General features: G+C 39.8%; 1 protein-coding gene across 4 annotated transcripts in view; it reads right to left on the reverse strand.

Annotated features, from left to right (window-relative positions):
• LOC146642393 (voltage-gated inwardly rectifying potassium channel KCNH7-like) overlaps positions 1–17007 on the reverse strand; it is a 76981-nt gene extending 59974 nt beyond the window's left edge. For 2 of the 4 annotated variants that reach the window (XM_085398802.1, XM_085398804.1), the window contains exons 1-2: positions 16500–17007; positions 15499–15729 (exon numbers count right to left, since the gene is read on the reverse strand). In XM_085398802.1, the coding sequence (XP_085254928.1) occupies positions 15499–15729; positions 16500–16575 (307 nt within the window). In that variant the 5' untranslated portion in view covers positions 16576–17007. The remainder of the gene's footprint in view (positions 1–15498; positions 15730–16499) is intronic. The other 2 variants (XM_085398803.1, XM_085398801.1) reach the window with 1 other exon arrangement.
• Between the last annotated feature and the right edge of the window lie 3383 nt (positions 17008–20390).

Genomic DNA, 20390 nt, shown 5'->3' on the forward strand with positions numbered 1-20390 from the left:
GAGGCTTGGTTGGAGGTGACAGAGCTGAAGATTATGATTGACACTGGGAATGACCAAAATGGACAAGATCAATTTCATGAAGAAATGAGTACATCAGATCGACAGCTCAAGTTGAGTGTGTTGGAGAAAAGTTAGAGAGGAAAGGCTGTAATAGTTTGGACATGTTTGGACAGGCATAGTGGTCATATGGGACAAAGCATGGTAAATATGGTGCTACCATGAAAAGAGGAAGATGCATGGATGTGCACAACATTCAAATGAATAAAAGAAGGATATGAAGAGGGTTGGTGTGATAAACAATTTGCATAGCTGAACAAAATCCTGGTATCTTTATTATAAAAAAAAACAACAACAATCCTTTGTAAAAAAACTAAATTAGTTAGGTAATAGAAATTGCTGAATGTGACTGTGTACCTGACAGTTGCACAGCAGGAGTAGTTCCAGTTTCAGGATGCTGGAAATTTCATTCCATTTCCACTATCAATAATTAAAAGAATGCAGCTGAACGTACACTCATTCACAGTGGAAAGGTAACTAAAGTTCAACACAAGCATACATTTATCTCTGCAGTTTGATCAAGTTCTTCTTCTTGCTGTCTCTCTCATACACGGATACACACACACAGTTGCTTAACATCTGTTAACTGGTTATATCTGACTGTTATATGGGAATCTTGACAGCCCTCACTCGGAGAAATCTCTGCCAGCACCATTTAAGTGAAAATCATTTTAAATGGAAAACTCTACTTTTTGCCTTGGTTTGATAGACATGGTGTGTGTGTATGTGTGGGTGTATGCAGTTATGTTTGTATGTGAGCACAAATGAGTGATACTAATGTGAGCTGAGCCTCGAGCAGCTCTGGTGTTACACTACCTCAGGGGTTACAGTGACACTTCCCTCCTTGTTTCCACTCTCTATGTCTCTGTAAAACGCTCAACTGTGAGCTTTTTCAGTTCGCCACAACTAATTGTCATCAAATCAAGTTATCCAGGTCACTCTTTAACCGTCTCAGCAAGTTAGAATGTGTTGGAGTCGATCACTGTTGTAGCAGTAGTGTCTTTTATTCAGAAAGTGAGAAAAGCAACATGGGTGTAGGAATGACGGCGACCTGTGTAAACTGCAAAGAGCACAAATTCTCATTTACAGTAACAGACAAGCCACTCAATCTGATGACTCTACTCAAAAACAGAAGATGGGTGAAAAGATGCTGTGATTCCATTAAAGTATTAAAGCTAAATGATTATAAATGAGAAAGATTTAAAAAACAAGCCTATGCTTCTGGAAATGTAACCAGCGCTTCCCACCCCTCTCCCGTTTTCCTTTTTCCACTGAGAACATTTAGATGTACTCGGAACTGTATACGTGTATGTCTGCTATCTATTCCAGAATTGAATGTCATCAATGGCAGCACAGGGCCTGGTGGTTTGAGAAACTGTCTCGTAGCACAGAGGTCACTTGTCAAATCAAGAGAAGTGCCTCAGCATCTATATGAATAACAGGTACACAGTACATACGTACACATTATTTATAACTGCAGAAATATCCTCTGTCATTATTCATAGAAGAAAATTATTTCCATTTATCCCCTGCCAGTGGTAAGGCAATGACAGTCTTGGAACATAATTAAAATCGAATGTAATGGCATATCATAAATATATTCCTGGAAATTAGCGATGGAGTCATAACATCCCATAACATCTCCTCTTGAACAGACAGGAGATGTGGGTGTTAAACATTGTGATCACAATGACAGAGTACAGCCTTGTTAGCATGAGGCACAATGACTTTCAACAGGACCTGATAATGGTAGGAAGGCAGTGACTAAAAGTAAAATTTGAATCAGAGGGTCAATGCATTCTGTCTCAGCATTTATATAAGAGACACTTCATAATGAGTTTAAATCACACAGTATAAAAGCCAAACTGCAGGCTGAAGCAGATAAACTTTATTCCAAATCTGAGTCATGATGCAGAACTGAATACAAGCAACTTAATTGCCTTTTGTGTGCCTGATTGTGGTGCAGATTCATTCAAGGTCTTATTTTATGAGCCCCTCCTCAAAATGTAAACCAGCAGTGTTTACCATGCATACATAACTATTAAAATATAGTGGTGCAAGGAGTCAGCTGACTCCTGCTTTGCCATTTTCAGTAAACAAGTTTGTCTTTCTGTTCCTCTTTTAGTGTCAGGGAAACAGAGTTACTAAACAGTAAACAACAAAAAATTAGGAGCTCAGTGCCAAAGTTACAGTAGGTAGTTTTTATGTCTTTACTTTATCTTTCCAAACTCAGTGCTACTGCACCATCTTGGACAGACAGATGGTTTTTGTAGCTGATGTGACAAGCGCTTCAGATGCTACCAAAAAAGGGACAACATCAAGCATGACAAAATTAAAGCATCCGCCTGTGCTGATATGTTTCTGTCACTGCTGATCAGAGATGGAGCTGAAAATTACCCACAACTGCAGAGTACTTCAGGGTTTATTACAAAAACTAGTTGCTGTATTTTAGCATATGTCGAATCTTTTATCTGATATTTCCTTGGTATTGTTTCTATCCTTGGATCGGGAAAACGTGGCTTACTGCTATTGACAGATTGACAGACTGATACTAAAATTCCATTATGATGTGTGAGGGTTTAAAAAAGGACCCAAATTCAGAATCCGGAGGACAAAGACAGGATGACAGCTAAATACAAAAGACACTTACAAAAGTAACTTAACTTCCACAGCATGTCTTTGTCCTCCCCTCACAAAAACTGGTCACGACAGATGGACGTCCCTCCCCCTGCCAGGTTCTGCTGGAGATTTCTTCCTGTTAAAAGGGAGTTTTTCCTTCCCATTGTCGCCAAAGCACTTCATCAAACGGGTTTTTCACTGTTTTCTTTGTATTATTGTAGGGCCTTTACTTTACAACATACAGCATCTTGAGGCAACTGCTACTGTGATTTGGCACTATATATAAAAAAAATTACTGAATACACGAACAACTGATTAGTGACTTTTAAATTTGTGGATATCCTGTGTTCATGTGGTGTATGGGTTACTGTTTACAGTATTATTACAGCACGAGAGCTTGACTGAATGTGTACTGTGTACGTGAACCTTTGAAGAATACCTTGAAGAGCCAGTTAATGATTGTACAGTTAGGGCTGGGCAATATGGCCTAAAATTCATATCGCGATATAATTTCAAGCATGTGCGGTAACGATATATATCGCGATATATTCTTTTCTTCTGTATAAGGTATTTTCAACACTACAAGGCACACTTAAAATTCTTTAATTTTCTCAAAAATAGAGAGTGTGCCTTATGTATGAATTCTGGTTGTGCTTACTGACCTCGAACCCGATTTGGGCGTGCAGAAATCTGTTAAAAAATGTTTTAGTACAACTTTGGTAAGCCGCACTGCTTGATGGATTGTCAGAGCATTACGGCTGCCATGGTGAGGAGCTTCGCGGAGTAATCTGGGTCCAAAATTCCATCCCTTCAGGTCCCAAAGTCAAACTCTTTTACTGAGAGTAAAAAACGGTCTAAATTCTTTAATCTTTAATAAAATCATCAGCGTTGCTGCTTTACCAGGTGTAACAATTAAGTTTAACATCCAGGCATCCATGAAAACAGAATTTATTAAATTTAACGGAGTTAGAAGTTAGCAGGAAGTTAGCTCGCTAGTTTCCACCTAAACATGACATACTATGTTCTGACTGAGAGATTTTTGAAACTAATTAAAACGTACAGCTCTGCTACCACTTCCAACATAAATGAAGAGAGAAAACTAAACAGCAGTGGCATTTGCAGGGTTACTGAAGTTGGACTACCTAATGTTGTGCTACATGATTGCTAGCGAAACAGCTATGTTAGCATAACATTGGCACAGTGAAGCTGGAGGATGAATGCCAACTTTTTTTCCACTCGAAAAAAGTCATTAATGAATCAATGTTATGGAAGTGGAGGAAGCGCAGTTTTTGGCTTTCCCCACATTTCAAAAGTGCTTCATCTCTTTGCTATGACTGTCGGCATATTTTGCAGATGCTGCCGGTGGCACGGTGGTTAGCACTGTTGCCGCACAGCAAGAAGGTCCTGAGTTCAATTCCAACATCAGGCTGGGGTCTTTCTGTGTGGAGTTTGCATGTTCTCCCTGTGTTTGTGTGGGTTCCCTCCGGGTACTCCGGCTTCCTCCCACCGTCCAAAGACATGCAGCTTGTGGGGATAGGGTAATTGCATAATCCAAATTGTCACAATGTGCGAATGAATGTGAGTGCGAATGGTTGTCTGTCCCTGTGTGTTGGCCCTGCGACAGACTGGCGACCTGTCCAGGGTGTACCCCGCCTCTCGCCCTATGACAGCTGGGATAGGCTCCAGCGCCCCCCGCAACCCTGAAAAGGACAAGCGGAAGCGAATGGATGGATGGATGGATGGATAATGGCTGTAAGCCGCTACGATGCTTTCGACCAAAACAGGCACAGCTTGATGACATCATCAACATGCGCTATCACGATAGAGCGGTATAGTCAAAATCTCTATCGTTGGCCAAATTTATATCGTATATCGTTTCTATCGCCCACCCTTATGTTCAGTCACTTTTTTCTTTTAGCCAGTTCATAACCAAATACTGGTTCGACTTTGTCAGACAACTAAAAATAGCGTTCACACAATATAGTAATGCAACATTTGCTAGAAAACATACAACAATATCTTATGAGGACTTCTAAGACTAAAATTTAAAAAAAGAACCCATAATTTCTTTTTTAGCGTCATTTAGCATTGCAACAATCTGAACAGCATTGGTCATGCTTAACTGTCTAGCAAGAGCCAAAAAAATAAGAAACAACGAAGACAAAATACACAGTACCAACCTGGATGTAAATAAGAAAGACATGCATGATGAAGAGACCTCAAACAGACGAAGTTTGGGAAATGTCAGACTTGAACTACTGCGGTCTAACACCTTGATAATGTCAGATGTCAGGTTTTGTTGACATTTGTACAGTTGTGATGATATATGCCACTAGCTTTAGGCTGTCCCCCTGCCTCTAAGGGTTTGTTGATTGAATCCCCATCAAAGTGGTCCTCCAACGGTAGCAGAATACAGATCCATGGCATTTAGTGATAGGGTGCAAAAATGCGTCAATTCATGGAAGCAAGTGATTGTTGTGGGGCTGGGATTGTGTCTTGGGGTCTTTGTTGTGTTTTTCAAGTTGTTCCTCCTTTCTGTTATGTGGGAGATGCAGTTGAATTTCAATGTCCAGGTGTGAGGGAACATAAGATCCAAATTAAGGCCAGGACATGAGGTTTTTCAGAACATTTCATTGTTTCCCTTCCCTGATTGTTGCAACAATCCAAACAGCACAAAATCCAGTGAATGAAAAACTATATAACAGTGACAAAAAATGAATGGCTGCTCATTCACAGATTTGCTCTTTGCATATTCGTCTCTGAATGAGAGAAAATCTGGGATCAGGTCTGAAATATCGTTCATGAGAAATATGAACAACTGAGTGGAGGGGGCAGGGTTAAATTGGCAGACCCACACTGTGTGATTCTTCCATGCAGTCAGCATTCGTAGAGCCAACCTGTTATCTCCTGGACATCTCTGCACATGGAGCTGCTGGACAGGAGATGTGAGCCCCTTAATAAAACAAGAATGAGCAGAGACTTGTGGGGAGGGGGAGGAAAGCCAAGTGTTTGAGCCTGAATGGGTTGGGGGAGGGGCCGTCAGACTGTTTACTGTCTGTTTGCGGTAATACTATCACATAAATGCAGTGAGTGTGGGCTTAATTCAAAGATACAACACCAGACTGACCTACATTTATTCACTGGCGCTGTAAAGCCCTGGCTTTGTAATAGATTTCATTCATACCAGTTAATTAACTAGTATGTGTGACTGATATCATAAAATTCTATATGTGGGAAAATGACAAAGCTGTTGACATGTCCAGAGCAGCGTGTATAGCTTTCTGCTAAAAGTTTGATTTATGAAAGTAATTCTTCTCTTTGAAAGAATCCAAAAATGTCAATACCTTAATGGATATCAATGAAATAAAACAGTGAAACAAAATAGAAACAATGGAAGGATATTAACTCCTTTGCAACCTCCTAACAACTAAAGAAAAAAGATCAGATTTCTTTTTTTTTTTTTAAATATTGTGTTGATTTTATTCTGTAGATATTAATGTCTACAACTATATGTATAGCATTGTACTTCATCTGACATGTCAGTGAGAAGAAAAAAAATGGTGTCTGCTGCTGCAGTGAAGAATGATCTAACAGGAGCACGATGGAGGGGAGGGATGGTGAAGGAATACGTTATTGATCCGAATGATCTTGTTACACACTAAGTGAAAGGTTTCATGAATTTTAATACAAATAAGAAGACAGAAAGGCAGCAAATCATTTATCTGTCTGAGGCCATGCTATTTTCTGCAAAAGATGACTGAAAGAGGAGCAGATCTTTTCATCTTTGTTGACAAAGGCTGCATTTTGGACCTTTATCTTAGCAAAGTGCTGGTGCTCAGTAGTGCCTTACAGAGCTACTAGTGTGACATTGGGCAAGTGATACTCAGCTTACGGGCCTATCAACCTTGTCAGGTCTGTCACGGGGGACAACTGTCCAGCTATTCATTGAAATATGGTTTGAAGATGTTACACCTATATGTACCATCATATAAATGCTTTCCAGGGCAACAAAGTTAGCATTTTGCAAGTTAAATTTTTGCAGTTTTTATCATGTGGGCTTGGTGTCAGTCTTTGTAAATGAATTTAGTTAGTTATTAAGTTATGACTCTTACTCTTTTCATTATGGGGGAAAAGCTGAGTATTCCTGCTGAGTAGATTTGAGTCAGATTTACAATTTCTGTCAATTTGTAACTGAAATACACATTAATTTAAACAGATATTCTAACATTAGACGTTATTCCTATATTACTACCAGTCTGCTTTCACAATTCTAGTGTCTTTATATTCAGTGTGTCAATGAAGCCAGATCTTTATTACCAGGTCAAATGTTCCTTTGCAATAGTTATAATAAACCGTCAGCTAAAAAAATAACTGTAACTGCTCTCATAACATGAAATATGAAGCTAAGTAGAAACTGCCTGCTTTTCTTGAGAACCACATCTGCATTTGGGGAGCCTCTTTCTTTTGCTAACAGCCCAGAAAAGCTGTTGAGGAGACTCGTTATAAATGGGATCCACTGTGAGGCATGAATATAGAGGAAATCAAAGCTTCTGCTACAACACAAATCTATCTATGTCACTTTAGACTGAGAGTGGTAGCTTTGCTCATTACACTGCTCCCTAGCTGGGCCCTGTAAAGTGATAAGAGTGAGCTGGACAGCTTTATTCAGTCGCACAAAATCAGTTTTCTAAGCAAATCCTTTGTTTTATTTTATATGGGTTTATTCAATGTTGAACACGAGAACAGCTCACTCTGTTTTTAGCGCAGTCAAGTGAAAATAATGTTCTGTATCTGCATAAAGAGGTAACACTTTGCTTCCAGTGAGACAGACAAAGGGTGTTGGATATAGAACTAGGGCCATCAATTATTTAAGCAGCTCTCAAGCAACTGGACTGAATTCAAGGGGGCGTTCCCACAATGGAAGAAGCCATCTGATATTCAGCTGCACTTGATTTCTTTCCATCTCTGACACCTCCATTTACTCTCTCTGCCAGCCGCCCCAACCACACACACATTTAGATAAGGATGAATGCTCCTTTCTTCATCCCAGCTCTCCGTCTTTCAGTTATGCGCCTTATTTTGTCTTTTGTTGTCCCTTTTTTGTCCCCTGCATCTTCATTTATTCTCTCTGCATTTCCTTCTTTTTAGCTCGCACTGTTTCCCTTCATACACATGTCTTTCACAGAGACAGGCTGCCCACTGTATGCGCTCAAACACAGCTAAACCCGAGAACATGACGGAGAATGCAGGTGAAACAGAATAAGAGCTTATCTTGTTTGCACAGCAATGGATCTGCAAGAATTGGTTTTATGGAGTGTGGTTTCCATTCAAGACTCACACCATTGAATAACCTGACTCATCTCATCATCAGTCATCCTGTCCAGTTTCCATAGCCTCATTGGCTATTTGCACATTGTGAGTTATTCATACAAAATTCCCACAATGTGGTGCACTTATGTCAGCAGCACCTTCAAAAAAACACCTTCAAGTCATCTCATTCTTGTACAAATTAGTTAGCCCCAAGCCCCTGCAATACCATGTTTGTATATCCATGGCAATCTGGTTTAGATACTAACCTAAGTGATTCAGGCGCTAACTGGGCAGATGTGTGGATGAAAACTTGTTTGGTTTACATATGGTGTTAAACTGTATTCTGTAACCTGTAACATTAAGTGTTTTGTGCATGCCCAAATATTAGCCCTTTATGTAGGTGATGTTTGCTGAAAGATAAAGAAGAATAAATATTATTTCCACTGTGTTGTTTTGCTCCTGATGGATCGTTGCCCTACATTCTCTTAATTTTCTCTTAGAAGCACGTTTAACAAAATATTACCAACACTAAGGTTTTATAGGATAGTACACCTGATGTTGTTGGATTTCAACTCTTGGACAAAACATGTCATTTTACTGTGTCAACTTGGGTCTAGAAATTGTAATTGTAATTTTTTTAATCATTAGGGAACATGAACATGATGCTGCAATACAAAAAATGGACTGATAGGAGAGGCAGGCTAATTTTCTAATTTATAAACAAACATCAGTTAGTTGAGTAGTAATAACCAGACAACCGTGATAACAGGTCCCAGCAGACTCACTGAGAGAGCAAGCATCTAGTAACCAAAAGAATGCAGTGTAAGCACAGGTTTCATTCAATTCAAAAGTAGCATGGTAACTTGAATCAACAAGAGGCAGCTGCACATGAAACTGAGACACAAACGCACACAGCACCAGCTGTTGTAACCACTTCTGGACACCATGATTTGCAAAGGCAACAACCGTCTAATCCAGATGGGCTCTTGTACCAAAATTTGGCACCAATCGATTTAGTGTGAATCTGTCCTCTGTACTAATTCAGTTAATTCCCTAAAAAGTACTAGATTCTGTCCCAAGCCCTAGCAGTATGACCTGAAGTATGTACAGAAGCAGACAGAACAATATATATCTGCCTGCATGTTAATGACGTTAATGTTACTGTGCTTTGTTCATAAAACTTGCAGAACAACTTTTTCCCCTTTTACATGCCTTGCCATAGTATATGTATTGTATATGTATTACTGCTGAGAAAAGATATACAACTGATCTTGCACTCACAGCTATGTTCACACAATCACTTACACACAATAATATATATTCACTCACATGCACCAAGCCAGAATGCAATCAACCAATTAGGAAATACTAACTATTAGGCACATCTCAGATGTGTACTATTGATCAGATAAGGACTCAGAAACAACATTAGTTTTGTAACTGAGCCTTTAAAAGCCAAAAGGAAAGAAAAGAAAAGACCCACTTTTAACACTCCATTTATGAATAACATTCAGATCCACGATAGCACTAAAAATATCCATTAAACATTCTAAAAGCATAATTTAAAATGTAGTTTCTACCAATGCTAAATACTAAAAGTTTTAGCAGGTCCTAAAATAATTCTGTTTGCAAAGTTTGGACAGATCGTTAGCAAATCTGACCCAACATGAATAACAGACTGAAAATAACTATGACTTGAACTTTATAACGTCACCTATTTTGTTCAGATTATGGCTTTTTAAGCAACGACAACAAATGTTCATCACAATCTAAAGTTCCCACATTTATCCATGGCATTTGAAGGTTGGAAAAGCTCTAATCTCAGCGAGCATCACTGAAGCACAACCAGCTTTAATCTATTTAGAGTGTGACATTTTCACTCTCATTTGCTATTTACAAATGAGAGCTGTTAGCATGTGCTGAGCTTATGGATTTCTAGATACACAAAGGACCCCGAGAGTCGGCATTTTTAGCATGGGAAGCAAGGCGCTGCAAATGCTTGGAACAGAGACGCAAATAGAGCGAGTGTTGCTGAGTAAATATGTGCTGCTGAGATTAGAACTGTTTATATTTACTCTGACTTTTTTTTGAAACTGTCATTAAGACACTAACATTTAAATACTTAATCTTTAACTCTGGTAATTTATTTATACACTGGATACATTCATTAGCAAATATCAGCCTGCAGAGTAATAATGAGTGCTGACAGGAACATCAGCTGTAGCTACCTCCTGTGGTGCATTGTTCAATGCCAGAGCTGAAACAGGTAGTCTTTTAAAACAGGAACTGTTTTACTATATGCTTGTGTTTCAGGTGGCAACAGATGTTCCAAAGACAATTTTGTAGCATTACCATTTAAATGGGCCATGCAACTATATTTAACAAAATCCTGCCAGAGAAGAATGAGCCCTGCATCTGTATTCCTTAAAAGATTAAAGTGCAAGACTCTTTGTACCATTGTCAAAATAATTGTCAGAACAATTATTGGCTAATTTCTTTCAATCTTTTAACTATTTTGCGTGAATTGTCTGTATTTAACACACTTTACATATTAAACTCATGAAATACATTACCGAATGCATATTTTGTATTACTACTGCGTATCTTCAGCACACTATTTACAATTACTTTCCCCAGCAGTTGGAAACAATTTCCACTTTAATGACAGAAGTCAGATACACTGAAAGGAAAAAGGACCAGTGGTCCAGTGAACGCAAAAATCATAAAGCATTAACAATGTGCCAGAGATTGTGCTGATGAGCAGAATCTCCTTCATGGACTGTAAAGGGCATTGGGCAATGTGCTTATATCGACCTAGGATCCTGGGATTAAAAAGAAGATTGGCTTGAGGAAACTCCTACAGAGCACCACAATGAGATCTGCTGCAATGACATTTCTCCTAAAATCCTAATACAGAAGACAATAGAGACAGAGGCTGAAGGCTATCTGATTGCTGGCTGTTACATCTGTTACATTCTCATAAATGTATAAATCTGGGAGTTGCTAAACCTGATTTTTCTGGATTTTTTTCACTGCAGCACCACTCAAGACAGCTGGTGCATTTTTTAAAAGAAATTCTAATTGTTGTCCATCACTGACAAACAACCGTGCTTCAGTTACATGACTTTATCCATTGCTAGACTGTATCAAAGACATATTATTGTGTAAAGACACAATAATATGTGTATTTTTTACAAATGGAGCTGCCTGCTTCAGCACATTTGTATTAACAGTGTGATCACAAGAATGTTTTGCAGTCAAAGATTATAAATGGTTAAACATATCTGCAAACATACCAGATTACATAAAAAGCTAAAAATATATTTATATAAATTCAAAAGAAAAGATGATTTACATGTATGAATACATGTACCCATACTTGCTTATCCTAATACAAGCAGGATGTTTAACAGCAGTCTGCCAAGTTGAAACAGGTGTATGACCTTCCCTGGAGAAACTCTGACTCAGGTAAGAGGAAAACACTGTGGTAATTAGGAACCAGGATACAGAATAGTAATAAGGCATTTCCCTTGCTGTAGGGCCCAACAGTCTAAATCCAATGAACATTGTTATTATTAACAAACTGTCCAATTTCACTTTAGATCTCCTGTGGATGGGCCAACAGAGGGCGGATGTTTGGCCACGACTGATTTGCACTCTCCAATACACTGTTTTCAGAGATCAATGCAACATGCAGGTATTTGTGTAATCGTTAATACTGTTTGCCCAGCAGATCAATGGACGCTGAACGTCCAGCTTGTCTTAGCTGACAAACTGGCCTAGAGGAGCATTAGACTCCTAATGGTCAGTTACTTTAATCCTTTAAGTATTAAAAGAAAATTCCATTATGAAAGAATGTTACCAATTTAAAATGTGCCACAATGGACATGCAAAGAAGAGTAGAATAGTGAATAGTGTGGCTGTCTCATAAAATCTTTCCAACTGGTAAACGTCTGGACGGACAGACAACTCAAAATATTGGCAGTTTGTTAATCACACCCCAGCTAATTTTGGTGACAGTGGCAACAATAATGTAAGTCATATTGCTGATGCCAGGGAAGCTCGTTCTGGCCAGCGCACTAGCTGAACTCGTGTTCAGCTAGTGTTACGCATACACTAAGCACAGGAGGACCGACTCTGATCCACTGTAGTGAAAATATAGGCTAAAAAATATACACTTAAATCAGCTTCACGCAAACTTGTGAAATGCAGACCAGTATCAAAGTATATTGTAAGGCAGACCTTACAATTATATATAGAGAGAAAAACCCATAAATTATATGACCCTCTATGAGCAAGCACTTTGGTGACGGTGGGAAGGAAAAACTCCCTTTTAACAGGAAGAAATCTCCAGCAGAACCAGGCTCAGGGAAGGGCAGCCATCTGCCGCGACCGTTAGGGATGAGAGAAGGAAGACAGGACTTTTAACTATGAATCCTCTATGTCACAGGTGTCGAACTCCAGGCCTCGGGCCCGGTGTCCTGCAGGTTTTAGATGTGTCCTTGATCCAACACAGCTGATTTAAATGGCTTAATGACCTCCTCAGCATGTCTTGAAGTTCTCCAGAAGCCTGGTAATGAACTAATCATGTGATTCAGGTGTGTTGACCCTGGGTGTTATCTAAAACCTGCAGGACACTGCCCCTCGAGGCCTGGAGTTCATGCTAGGTGTTCAATAACTCACATTTATTACACAAAAAGGGTGCAGAAATTCTCTGACACAAAAATAAAGTTCTCATGCAATCAATAAAAAATCTGAAATGGACTTTATGGTTTCAGAATGTAAAATATAATTATAAATATAATATAGAACAAAACCATTTAGATAAGCAAAGGGAAAATGTAGCATTACTGATGCAACATTTACAAAAAGCTCAGCAAGGCCAATATAACACAAAGCTAGATTTTATATTGAAAGGTGTTACAGGTTCAGGCTGTAGCACAACACTTTTCTTAAAAACATGGGCTGACATCTCCTCTCTGCCTATTCCCTCAAGAATTTTTCTCTATCTTTATCACTTTCTTTTAACCTCTGACCACAAACATCTATGTCTTTGTGACTGCTCCATAAGCTGCTTTTGACCTAATCTACATCACCTTCTTTTGGTCTGGATTTTCTTATACATTACATACACAATCATACTCACACTAACAAACAAAAAAAAGCTCAGTCTTTGAAGCATGCGTCATCCTGATTGAACCACAGCGCCGATTACACATCAAGCGTCAAAACAAATCCTCCTGACAGGATGTTGTTTCACTGTCCCTGAAAAAATGTCATTTCAAAAGCAGAGATATAACACCATTTTGTAAAAGCTGCATTTATTTCAAAATAAAGCCCCCCCCCCCCATTTTGAATTTGAATACATGGGAACAAATGACTGAAAACTGCAAAAGTACAATCAATTTGAGGATTTCAACTACAGCGCCTGAAGTCCAAAGCTTTTCACAGAAACGCACGATCAACTTAAATGTGTAAACAAACTCGAGAAGTGCAGGCATGTTAATTGGAAACTGCCTCATTGAAGATGACCTGAGGCAAAGTTAAAAACTGCCCTATGGTCTCGCCAGTCCACCTTTAAAAAGTATTTTTGAAACTTAAACATCTGCAAAGACTCCTTTGGATGTTAAAGTATGGTCCCATTCAAAGTATAATGTAATTGAAGACAGTCTTTTTAGCTTTTGTTTTTCCAGACAAAAGCCAAAAAGTGTTGTTTAATAAACAATAGATTTTGTCCATTTTGAATAGATTTTGTTGAAGCAAGTCAAAATAGTACTCTTGTATGGCCCCCACATCCTTGTATGCATGCCTGACAATGTTAGGGCATGCTTCCAGTGAGACGATAGATTGTGTTCTGGGGGATCCAGATACGGACTAGGGCATTCCTGAGCCCCTGGACAATCTGAGGTGCAACCTGGCGATGTTGGATGAACCCAAACATAATGTCCCAGAGGGGTTGTATTGGCATTAGGTCAGGTAAGTGTGGAGGTCAGTCAGTGGTATCAGTTCCTTCATCCTCCAAGAACTGCCTGCATACTCTCATCATATGAAGCCAGATATTCTTGTTCACCAGGAAGAACCCAGAACCAGCATAGGGTTTGACAATGGGTCCAAGGCCTTCATCCTGATACCTAATGGCAGTTTGGGTGCTGTTGCTGAACCTGTAGAGGTCTGTGTGTCTCTCCGTGTATATGCCTCCTTAAACCATCACTGACCCACCACCCAACCGGTCATGCTGAACAATGTTACTAGAGGATGTTGGGCCCTCAGGCCACCTTCGTGAACTCTGTTTCTGATTGTTTGGTCAGAGACATTCATGCTAGGGGCCTGCTGGAGGTCATTTTGTAGGGCTCTGGCAGTGCTCATCCTGTTCCGAAGCAGATACTGGCCCTATAGGTCGTTGGTCATTACATATTGATACAAGTATTATTACTTGATGTTGTAGCCAACTCTTAAAAGTCATAAGAAATGCTGTAGAATGATCCCTGAGCTCAAGACAAAAAAATAAACAATTCCTAAAACACACAACCACATGGGGATCCTCCCTACAAAGTTCTTACAAAACTATTAATCCTTGTTTGAATCACAGTGCAACTTTACTGGTCCTTAAGTGTTACGCAAGGAGACTTAATCATCTGAATACATATGCCACGATTAGAGGACAGCACACGAACTCTCCCTGAACCAACACAGTTGATGTGAATCAAACAGTTAAACTTTCACTTTGGAGCTAACTTTGTATTTCATCAAAACTATCCCAGCTGTCAAGTCATGAATTAGCATATGCATGCTACATCATCTTAATCATAGATGAGTGATACAGATCCCATCATTTACAGACAACTGCCACACCTATGGAGGCTTACACTGGAAAATGTAAAGTAGCAGAATGAAGAGTGACATATGTGTTCAGTAAACTGAGGAGAAACCGAGAGATGGCAAGAACAGAAAGAGAGAAACCGCACGCTTGACTATCTTCACATTGGTCTTAAGGGAGCTGAGCTACATCCTTCCCGGAGTGTCCTATCCGGCGAAGGCTAATGAACACCTTTTCCCAGTCATTCAGTGCATACATCATTTCAAAACTGGACATCATGGGAGACAAAACTTTAACAGTTGCTCTTTTCCCCCCTCAGGGTTCTAAATGGGTGCACTTAGTGATTTGCTGCTGCAAAATGCTCCAGCTAGAACTGATTCAGAACTAAAAATTACACACTAAATGTACCTACACTGGCAGATGTTGTACAAGTCACCCTTCACATATTTTTTCTTCATCTACAGGCTTTCCTTGCAGATAGCAGCACAAAATCTATTCAAATTCAAACACTGTAACACTAGATTTAAAAACTGTATTATTTTAAGCAATTTCTTTACATCGAAAGGTATAACAGGGATCACAACATAAAGTCAAAACATAAGCAGCTTTCCAGCCAGTGTGGATTTCAATGTCAGACTATTGCAGCAGCCTTATGTCAAGTTCTGCATGTGTCACCTGAACCTTGCAACACTCACCATCCTTGCGGTGGTAGGTGATCTCCACTTTGCGCTCCTCGGACCCCAGCAGTGCCTGGGCCACCTGGGCCACAGCGTGCCGACTGGTGAACTGGCCATGCAAGAAGTCACAAGTGCATGGCTTCTGCATTACATCTGGCCTGGAAAAGCCCGTCATCTCGCAGAAACCATCATTACAGTAGATAATAGCGCAGTTCTGCACCCGGGCATTGGCTATGATGAATTTCTTATCTGTGACGAGGCAGAGAAGAAATTGGGGGAGAAAGAGTGTTACCGTGTTTATAGATGTAATTTTAAACTATTTGCACATAAATAAGAATATGAAAAAGTATAACAAATGTTTTATTTAACTAATACAAGTAGGTGTATTGGTTTGTATGGGATTATCCAGAATTACAGTCCTGAATGCTACTCAGCTGACTGAATAAAATTATGAAACTTCACATGTAGGTGGGATTGCTCTAGACAATAAGCATGTTCAGTAAATCCTTAGTAGGCTTAAATACTCCACTTTCTATTAACGAGGTGGCGTTAAATTTGACATTTTTTTAAAACAACAATGTGGAGACAACTGATGCACATTTTTGAGTTGTAAAAACCAGATTTGAGGCATAACTGAAACCCATTTTTAAAAGCGTAATTAGCTAAATTCATATATGGGGGATATAATCTGTAATTAATTACGTTAATCCTTTAATCCGTGTATATCACATGCAGCATTTTAAACTACATTTCCCACCGGAGCAGGAGAAAATGAGAAGGACACCAGAACTAAACAAACCTGGTGCGCGATAACACAGTATGGTAATTGACTCATAATGACTTTCATGGATTTCTGGCATTAACATCACAGGGTTAGCCATCCAAAGCCTTGCTGGTGTATAAAAGAAGGCCTATTCCTAACAATAACTGATCTCGAGGAGCAGCGGGACAGACACAAAAGACAAGCAGCACAGCACAGTGCACCCACACAGTACCTGACACCCAGGAAATCTACTTACTTTGTCCTTCGAATTTCCGAATAATTACTCCCAAAAATGTGTTTTGTGGCGCAACATGACCCCTCCGGACAGGCATGGTTCCCCTTCCAAAAATAATAATAATAATAATGATGGAAGAAAAAAAATCTTTGTCTGTCCAAGTAAGAGCACACCGGTCCCCACAAAAATGTCTTCCGTAAAGTTATATAGCGGATGTCAACCGAAGCCAGAGGGGCTCCCCGTATTCTTTGTCACCAGTCAGTCATCCTCGTAAAAAAAAAAAAAAGCCCCAACAAACCGCTTTCCGGTTTTCTTACCCAAGCCCCAATGTTTCCCTTATTTCAACTCCGACGTGTCCCCCGTTGAGCGCATCGCAGAGGCTTCTCTGCGCTCCTCGCCGACGTGAAGCTAGAAAGAAAGAAAGAATCGGCAAACCGCAGTTTAAACATTTCACCGTCACTCCTCGAAAGCACTGCGCGCTTTTTGTGTCTGCGCGTGAGCAGAAGGCGCGCGTGCGTGCGTGCGAGCGAGCGAGCAGGGGTCTATTGTTGTGAAGGGAAGACGGATGGTCTCTGAGGCCAATGGCTGAGAGGCGTAGCACCGACACTGCGAAGGGAGAACCCACAAGGATGCGCAGACAAAGCAGCAAACGTAGAGATGTTAGAGGCGAGGCGGAGAAGTAACGGATTACTGTAACACCTTCCAGTGTGGTTAGACGCATCATTTCATGAGTAGGCTTTAGTTAAGTTAGCACAGAGTAAACACAGCTCGTACTTTTAGCTGATACACGCCTAAAGGCGAATTATTATCGACATTTTCAATATTCAGTTTTCCTTTTTATCTGTCTTATCACAGCTGCTACATTTATTGTAGACTTTATGAGCGCAAGCTAGCTTAACTTTGCCTGCTTGAATAAAAAAACAAACCAACGGAATTTTACTGAAAGGACTTATCTTATTTTGGTTTGCAACATGACATCGAGTGAGGAAATACGTTTTGACATAGAATCATTATTTTTCTTTGTTACTTTTTCTGAGTCGCAAGCCCGACAGCGGCAGTGGGAGGCTGAGACCAGGGCAGGCGTATTTTATTCAAAGAGAGCGCTTGGCCACCACATATCTCCCCTTTCCGCTTTTCCTGTAAAACACCGTTTGCATCCAAAATGGAGCAAGGATCCGCTGTCACTGCCTCGGCCAGGCGCTGGCCATGGTGCTGCTGTTGCGGCGTCTCACATTTCCGCCCGCTGCTGGTTTCAGTAACTTTTTTTGAATGAAAAGATTCAGCCTTTGTTGCTGCCTTGTAACGAACGTAATACACTGTGTAAAAAATAACAACAACAAAAAAAAACAACAATAAAAAAGATAATATTTCCCATTCAAGCAGTCTACACTTAGTTGCTGTAAACTCTCCTTAGAATGCAACAGCTTACTTGAGGTCAAATAATTACTCTCTCTTCCAAAATTGTGCTTTCTGGCAGAGATTTAATAGTATATTCTGCACATTAGCAGTACTTTCATATGACTGAATGTTTTATTATTGAACTATTATTTGTTTACCATTAACAGCATTTTTCTAGCTTGTTGGGTGGTGTTTTTTTATTTATTTAAAAAAAGCAACTTATCTTTTCAATGCCATTTTCACATTCAAATACACAAAGAAGATAACAAATAACAGTAGACTGAAATAAAAAAAAAAACCCCACATAAATTAGAGTGACTTTAGCTAGCATTTCATGTTATTTACATGCAAATTAGGGCTCAGGTGATAGAATGGGCCATTTAGTAATCTACTAATACTTCTAATGAAGGTCAGCAGTTTGATCCCTAGCTCTTCCAGTCTGCAGGCTTCCAGTGTTCCTAAATTGCACCCAGTGTATCCATTATAATCGTCTGGGCGTATAGTGAAAAAGCAATTAAAGGCATGGAATTAAAGTGCTGCATGAATTTGTGTGGTATGAGTGGATGAATGTGACATGTAGTGTTTAAAGTGCTTTGTAGTGCTCAGTAAAAATAGTTAAGAGCCATTTAAATAGTAATCTATCACATATGAACTGGTAACATGTTTATATCAGTTGTTCTATAAATGACATTTATTAGGTCATATATGTGCAATCTTAATCTACAAACCCATAGCTATAAAATTAAAGTAGCATTTATTGTATAAATGTGCTTTCAACCACAATTATCTATATTTCTTTTGGAGAATTTGCACTAGATCTCCTACTGATCATTTAATGAACTACACCAACATGAGCTAGCAGGTTATCTATACCGGGTGTCTTAAAATGCTCTTGTTTCCTTTTATTATCTTTTCCCCCTTGGTCCACTTTCCTTGCAGATTCAATTTATTCACTATGTCTCCTTCAGTGTTCCACTCAGACACGCACAGGCAAATAAGCACTCCCATACTCTAGTGGAACATCTGTCCTGCTCCATCTGCTCCATTAAGAAAATGATTGACAATTCAACAGACATGGTGGGGAGGGGAGTTGCAGAGACTGCAGACTATGTTGCTTTTGCAGTCTTTTATTTCTCTCTTATTCCGCTACTCCTCCCTCAGTCTGTGTCTGTTACAGAGCGAGTAAAACTCTCCCTTCACTGAAACAGTGAAGGCAAGGCCTACCCCTGCCATAGTCACAATCCCATCCATCCATCCGCTTATCCTTTTCAGGGTCGCGGGGGGCGCTGGAGCCTATCCCAGTTGTCATAGGGCGAGAGGCGGGGTACACCCTGGACAGGTTGCCAGTCTGTCGCAGGGCCAACACACAGGGACAGACAACCATTCGCACTCACATTCATTAGCTGCATGTCTTTGGACGGTGGGAGGAAGCCGGAGTACCCGGAAGGAACCCACGCAAACACAGGGAGAACATGCAAACTCCACACAGAAAGACCCCGGCCTGATGTTGGAATTGAACTCAGGACCTTCTTGCTGTGCGGCAACAGTGCTAACCACCGTGCCACCGTGCTGCCCACACAATCCCATTTAAAGAAAATGCAGTGTTTGTTAGTTTGTATTCCAGCTCTTAACGTGCTCAATGAAATGACAAAACAAAATTTACATAAAAATCTGAGGGCCTTTTTTATTCGTGTTTCCTTCTAGATGGTCCCTTTAGGTGTTGTCACAGTAGATTATCTGCCTCCATCTCACTCTGTCCCAGGAACATCATGCAATCAAAAAATCAAAAATAGGTATTCCCCAACAAATTGTGTGGGGTTTCTGAAAGTTGCTAAGAGTTACTATGATTTCCAATTCATACAGGTCTAGTGACTGGTCAGTGTACCCCTGGTAATGGCATAGGGAAAGGTCTTGTATCTGTTTAAAAAAAAAAAGATGTGCATAACATTTTTAATCAATTTCAATCATTTTATCGTAAAATGAATTGAATTAAAAGTTTAAAATTAAAAATGAGATTATGATGGCTGCTGATACTGGTGTTTGCTCTTTAATGGCATTAGCTCAGCTTTTAAAACAGTGGATCAGAGATAGGCTACAGCATTTAGTTTTTCCATCAGAAGATTATTGCCTACCACTTGGAGAGTAGCTGGTGAGTTTCTGCAGACAAGTTAGCATCTTCATGAAAGTTACAGATGACTGCAACAAATCTTCTAGCACAAGGAGGTTTTTGGCACAACACCACAACTGTGGGGCTCTGGCCCTGTGTGAGTGAAACCTTACATAGGTGAAAGGGTGGACTGCTACTTTATCAGTTAATACTAGCAAGCTTGGTTAGCATGCTGCTTTCATAAATTGTGGTTGCAATGCAGACACAACAACTCAGCCATTTAGTGCTAAATAACTGAGTAATAACATGGGGACATTTGACTCAAACATTTAACACAAACGTTTTGAATAGTCGCTACCACACAATAAGCAAGCTTCAGGGATCACCCGAAATCTTGTAAAGCATCG

This window comes from Rhamphochromis longiceps, linkage group LG23 (assembly GCF_057381845.1).
Source record: "Rhamphochromis longiceps isolate RC_006_pf linkage group LG23, R_longiceps_female_GT1.1, whole genome shotgun sequence".
NCBI classification, from domain to species: domain Eukaryota; kingdom Metazoa; phylum Chordata; class Actinopteri; order Cichliformes; family Cichlidae; genus Rhamphochromis; species Rhamphochromis longiceps.